This window comes from Cynocephalus volans, chromosome 2 (genome assembly GCF_027409185.1).
Source record: "Cynocephalus volans isolate mCynVol1 chromosome 2, mCynVol1.pri, whole genome shotgun sequence".
In the NCBI taxonomy this organism is placed as follows: domain Eukaryota; kingdom Metazoa; phylum Chordata; class Mammalia; order Dermoptera; family Cynocephalidae; genus Cynocephalus; species Cynocephalus volans.
The window spans coordinates 199,510,509-199,516,523 of record NC_084461.1 but is presented as its reverse complement, the minus strand read 5'-3'; the positions used below and the strand labels follow the sequence as shown (position 1 = coordinate 199,516,523).

The window sequence follows — 6,015 nt, the reverse complement described above, 5'->3', positions numbered from 1 at the left end:
TATAATGCCTCATTTAGGTTTCTGGGCACCTGGATGTAGATGTGATTTTCCCAGGTGACATTGAACATTATTTGGAGAACAAAACTCCTTTCAAGGTCAGAAACGCCCAGAGAGCCACGGTGCAGCCAGTGAGAGGCAAAATCACAAGCCTCAGTGGACTCAGCTCTCCCCAGCTTCCTGGTTGGAATTACATCCCTCAGGATCCTGCCAACCCAGAGGAGAGGCTGATTTTGGTGTACAAAACCCATCCTCCCTCACTTAAGGGAGCACATCTCACTTGCTGGCAAGCAGCCAGGAGGTTTTTCTAATCCCAGGATAAAAAGCCCATGCAACTTGACCCTGACCTACCTGCCCAGGCTTATCTCTGCCCCTCCCCCTACAACATACATACACATTTTACTCCTTGAACCTTCACAACGACCCCCCACTCCTATTTTCCAGACAGGTAAGGTGACCTCCTCAAGCTTACACAGCTGGGAAGGGAGGATCTGGGCCTCTCCACCTCTTCCCACCACATGAGCCTGCTCCGTGATTAAACCCAGCACTACCAGCCTGCTGGGATTTATAACCTTCTTGTACAGATAGAGAAAACTGAGGCCCAGAGCAATGGGCAACTTGCCCCACATCCCACAGCTGGGAAATGGTAGAATGGCTGGTTGGCCTCCAGGCCCAGGATCTGGGTTTAGATTGCCAAAGTGAAATGCAAGGTTGAAGAGCCATGGCCCTGGGAAGTCTGTGTAGGTGCCCTTGGCCTGGTTGGCAGTTCAGCCACTTTTGACCCTGGGTGACCTTGGGCAGGCTCACCCTTCTGGACTTCTCTTAGTGGCATTAATGACAGGGTTGGCTATTAGCAAACCACCTTCTGACCTCAGCCACGTCATCCAGCCACCTCTGTTATTATTTAGGTGAGACTTGACTTTAAATTGACTTGTTTTTTTATTAAAATACATTTTAATTTTCATTGGAAATCCAGTATCATGCCCAAAATCAAGCAACAAATACAAGGATAATTGAACCACATTCACAAAGTCTCACTAGACTCTTGCTAGGGACTGAATATTTGTGTCCTCCCCAAATTCATATGTTGAAATCCTAACCCCCAGGATGATGGTATTAGGAGGTAAGGCCTTTGGGATCTACCTCTAGGGAACCCAAACCAAGACAAATGGAATAGATGTACACACAGTAACACAAATCAATGCTAAAAACATTATGCTTCCTGCCCGAAGTAGGAAGAAGAATGCAATACACAAAATAATGCCATTTACATAAATGAAAAAGGCACATATGCTGCACAACTCAGATTTTGCAAAAATACCTCCAAACAAAATGATGCACATCAGACAATTAAAATGGTTACCAATTGGGAGGAGTTAGCTAATGGGCAGGGTGGCTACTAGAAACACAGCAGCTGTGTGTGAATTTTAAAAAGGCGCCTCTCTGGGTAGAAGCAGCCTTTTTGGACAGCGAAGGCTTACGGGGCTGAGAGAATGAATGAATACATAAAACATGAAAGGGGCTTTGCATGGAGCAGTGATCATCAACTGCCATGCAGAAGGTGGGCAGGGGAGTGTTCAAAGGTCTGCTGACTCCAGGATTTGGGAGTTCTACTTCTAGAACTTGTTAGGGCAAAGTCCCCCAGCCCCCACTCCCACCCTACTGCAGTTACTAGTACCTCCTATTGTATTCCAGACTGAAGGGGGGCTGAGGACCTGGGGTCTGACCACAGGACCAGATCCCTGGCTGGGGGCACAATTCCACCAGCCCGTTTCCCTCCTTGTCCTGGCAGCCTTCACTGCTAATCTTGCCTGTTGACCCCTAGGTCACCTACACTTCCTAATGGTGCGCAGCGTGTTGGCAGTTCTGGGGTTCTCCCTCACCTGCATCTCGGCCCTCAGCCTCTTCTCCCCTGCCTGGTTCCAGACGCCCACCTTCTCCTTTGGTGTCCTCACCTACTGCTCCTGGCCTCAGGGTGACAGCTGGAACCAGAACTGCTGGGTGACCTTCAGGTCCCTGGAGGATATTCCTGACTTTGCCTGGAAGGTGAGACCTGAGCTTATCAATTCACACGGTCCTCAAGGGCACTGCCAACCCCATCAGGGCAGGAAAGTTGGCTCCTGTGCAGAGGGATTTGAGGGGTATTTTCTCACCATGTAGGTGTCTCTGGGCCTAGGAACCCACCATTAGTGTTTCCTTAGAACTGAGCACAGAGGTTCTTAAACCTGACAGCCCTTCAGAAACACCTGTGGTGCTTTACAAAAATGCCAAGTTTTGGGCTCCACCTGGCGGCTCCGACACTGTAGGTGTGGATTGGGGTCTGGCTACCTGTATTTTAGCAAACACCCAGGATGAGTCCAAAGGCAGCTGCCAGCCCATATAGCACCTTTGTGCAGATTAGGAAAAGGTGCCCCTTTTTCAGGATACTATACTGCCATCTGCTGGAAAAATCCCTGTAATGAATAAGCAAATCTGTGATGACCCCAAATGCATCTTATAGAATTGTGCGGTATACAATTTGCACAATTCTATGTACTACCTAGCCACCCTCTATGCACTGCTAGGTTTGAAAATGAAAGCTAAGGTATTAAAGTGCCTGTTATGATGCACAGTACCAAAATCAGCAATGGAGAGAATGGGTAAGGACTCCCAGTCCAGCATCTCTAAGGAAGATTATTACAAAACTGATCACTACAAAGGCGATGTGACAGCACCTCCTAGGTGCCTCTCCTGATGATCCTGACATGTAGCAAGTACTTAATAAATGCCAGTATAGTGGTCAGTTGATCTGAATCTTAATTCTGGATCTGCCATTTAATTAGCTGTGTGAACTGAGATGGATGACTCCAATTCCCTGGACCTCAGTTTGTATACATGTAAAATGGGGATAATAATATCATAGACCTCATAGGAATATTGTGAGGACTCAGGGGCTGTTCAATAAACAGCGGGAGCATCCGCCTGTCCCCATCTCAGGCAACATCCTTCCTCCTGTCTCTTCCTGGCAGGTCTCAGCTGTGCTGCTCCTTGGAGGTTGGCTCCTGTTGGCCATCAGTGCAATTCTCCTCCTGTCCTGGGCCCTAGCCCCCAAAGGGTTGTGCCCAAGAAGGAGCAATGGCCCATTTCTAGGGGTGCAGTTAGCAGCAGGTAAATCTATGGGCACACATGGGAAGTGCTACAGACATATTTATGGAATGAATGAATGAATAAATGAAAGAGACTGTGAGCAGAGTTTGGTCTCCTGATTCATGTCTCAGAGATAAACCCTAGAATTGTAGATTATTCCTGGTCCTTTAGCAAGCCTGAAGTCAGGGGGAGAGGAAGATGGCATTCATAATGTCACTCTCTTCTACCCTTAGCTAACCCTGTCCCAATAATCTGCCCCCTTTTGTTTCTCTCAACCATCCACTTTGTGTCATCTTCACCAGGGTCACCATACACAGTTGGACAGGCGGTATACTGCACAAGGGTTCTCAGCTGAAAGCTGATAAGATGCTGAAATCCAGCTCATGCTCTACTAGTTAAGCTGTGAACCTGCATCTGCTGAGAAGGGTTGCTTTTCTCTAATTCACACATAACCTCTGGATGTGCTAGTCCAGGTCTTGATTGCAATCCTCACCCAATTAATTCTCCACCATCTCTCACATGGATGATAATGATAAGCACATCACAGGTCTCCCTGCTGCCACCCTTGCTCCCTAAAGTCTATTTGCCACACACTGGACAAACAGGTCCCATTGAAATTGAAATCAGATCATGCCACTCAGACTGGCTTATCCACCCTCCAATAGCTTCCCACCACAATCAGACTAAAATCTAAAGTCCTTACTGTGGCCTATAAGACTTCATCTGATCCTGCCCCATGCCCTCCCACCCTCATCTCTTGCACCCTCTGCCAGGCTTAATGTCCTCCAGCCACCCTGGCTTGCTTTCCATTGTTTCTGTTCATCACGCTTGCTTCCTTTGCCTGGAATTCTCTTTCCCTAGATCTTTGCAGGTCTTGCTCCCTCATTTCATTAAGGGCTCTGCTCAGATGTCACTGCCTCCTTGAGGTCTTCCATAGTCTCTAGCTAAAGAAGCTTCGCTCTCCTTAGTTTCTCCATACGCTGACCTTGCTTTAAATTTTTCAAGCACTTACTCACTTACCTGACTATCTTATCTGCCTACTTGATTATGGTCCCTCTTTCTCCACTAGAACGTCAGCTCCATGAGTGCAAGGACATGTCTGTCTGCCTTGTTACTGCCAGCACCTAGCACAGTGCTTCACACAAATAGATGCTCAATAAATACTTGTTGGATCAGTGGATGAAGACACAGTCCTTGTCCTAGGCTTGCTTGCACAATGTCTAGTTGTGGAGTAGGGTGGATCAGGCAGTTACAATTCAATGGATATTGACAAGACAGGATGAGCACAGGATGCTAGGAAAAATCCCAGGAAGTACCTGACCCAGCGTGTGGAGGGTGTTAAGGCAAGCTTCCTGCAGGAGGTACCACTTGAGCTGAGTCTGGAAAGATGAACAGGAGTTTGCCAAGGGTAAAGGGGCATTCCAGATAATGGAAACATCAGGGGCAAAGGCATGGAGACAAGAGGAAGGCTTGTGCAGGGAACTGCAAGTACATCAGTGTGGCTGGAGAGCAGCCAGGGAAGTGGGAGTCATCTGATTCCTCTGCACTGGGAGTGTCTTGGAGGTGAGGAGCTTATTTCTTTAGTATTATTACTGCCCACCACAGCACTTCTAACAGTTTTGGTGAATAAATGCATGGATGGATGGGTGGATCGGTTAGTGGGTGGATGAACTGATAGATGAATTGACGGATATATTATTGGATGGATGGATAGATGGATGGATAGGGAAAGTGAGTAAATTGGAATATGGTTGAATGGATGGAAGATGATGGATGGATGGATGGATGGATGGATGGATGGGTGAGTGGGAGGATAGGTAGAATGCAGGTGACTGAGTAGGCAGATGGATAGGTGGATGGATGAGTGAATGGATAGGTGGATAGAGGGATGAAGAGAATGAGTGGGTAAGAATATGGTTAAATTGATGAATGAATGGATGAACAGATGGCTAGAAGGATAGTTGAGTGAGTAGGTGGATAAAAGGAGAGATGAGCCAATAAATAAGTGAATAAATGAATGGGTGGGTGGATGGATGGTGGGTGGATAGCAGGTTAGAATGAGTCCTGGAATGGAAGGTTGGCCCAGTGCCCCTTAACTGACATACTTTTGGTCTCCTGCTGTCTCCAGCCACCACCACCATTGTGGGCCTGCTGGTTTTCCCAATCAGCCTAGGCTCTCCATTTGCCAAGGAAGTCTGCGAAGCCTCCTCCAGATACTATGGTGGGAAGTGTCGGCTGGGCTGGGGCTACATGACCGCCATCCTCAGTGCAGTCCTGGCCAGTCTCCTGCCCATCATCAGTTGGCCTGGTGTAACCAAGGTCCAAGGACAGACCATCCTCTTCTCCAGAGACACTGAGAGAATCATCCTCATGCCAGAAATGAACAAATAAAAGTCTACCGGGAGGAACAAAAAGAACCCACTCTAGAGTTGTATGAAATCACAATGTACCCGGATTCAAATCCCACCTCTGCTGCTTCCTTGCTGTGTAACCTCAGGCAAGCCACTTCACCTCTCTGGATCCAGCTTTTTCTTCTGTAAAATGGAGGTTGAAATAATCCCTACCTCACAGAGTCGTTATGAGAATTAACGTGAGATACTTTATGAAAATAAAGCACTTCACACAGTGTCTGGCACCTAGCATTCAATAAACGTTAGCTACTGTCATTATAAACCCTACCTCACATGACTGTGCTGAGAATTAAATGTATTTATACAAAGTGCCTAGGGCAATTTTTAGGACCTGGCTGCCACTCAAACACCAAATCTTTTAATGGACATGTGCATCTTCCCTCTCTCTTTCCTCCCTTTTTATAATTTCTCCTCTCTTGGATAATTTGAACACTATTCATTTTCCCATTAAATATTTAGTGAGTATCTGTTATCTACAAGA

General features: G+C 47.0%; 1 protein-coding gene across 1 annotated transcript; it reads left to right on the top strand.

Moving 5' to 3' along the window:
- The first annotated feature begins 1,839 nt into the window (after positions 1-1,839).
- On the top strand, positions 1,840-5,514 carry LHFPL7 (LHFPL tetraspan subfamily member 7). Its single transcript, XM_063084892.1, has 3 exons — positions 1,840-2,043; positions 3,006-3,144; positions 5,252-5,514. The coding sequence occupies exons 1-3, from the start codon at positions 1,840-1,842 to the stop codon at positions 5,512-5,514; spliced, it is 606 nt and encodes a 201-aa protein (XP_062940962.1).
- The last annotated feature ends 501 nt before the right edge of the window (positions 5,515-6,015 follow it).

Excerpts from the sequence above, each read along its gene's own strand:
- LHFPL7 (XM_063084892.1), top strand. The coding sequence starts at position 1,840 with ATGGTGCGCAGCGTGTTGGCAGTTCTGGGGTTCTCCCTCACCTGCATC. Across the intron at positions 2,044-3,005 it reads TTCCTGACTTTGCCTGGAAG|GTCTCAGCTGTGCTGCTCCT; the intron begins GTGAGACCTGAG and ends TCTTCCTGGCAG. Across the intron at positions 3,145-5,251 it reads AGGGGTGCAGTTAGCAGCAG|CCACCACCACCATTGTGGGC; the intron begins GTAAATCTATGG and ends TGCTGTCTCCAG.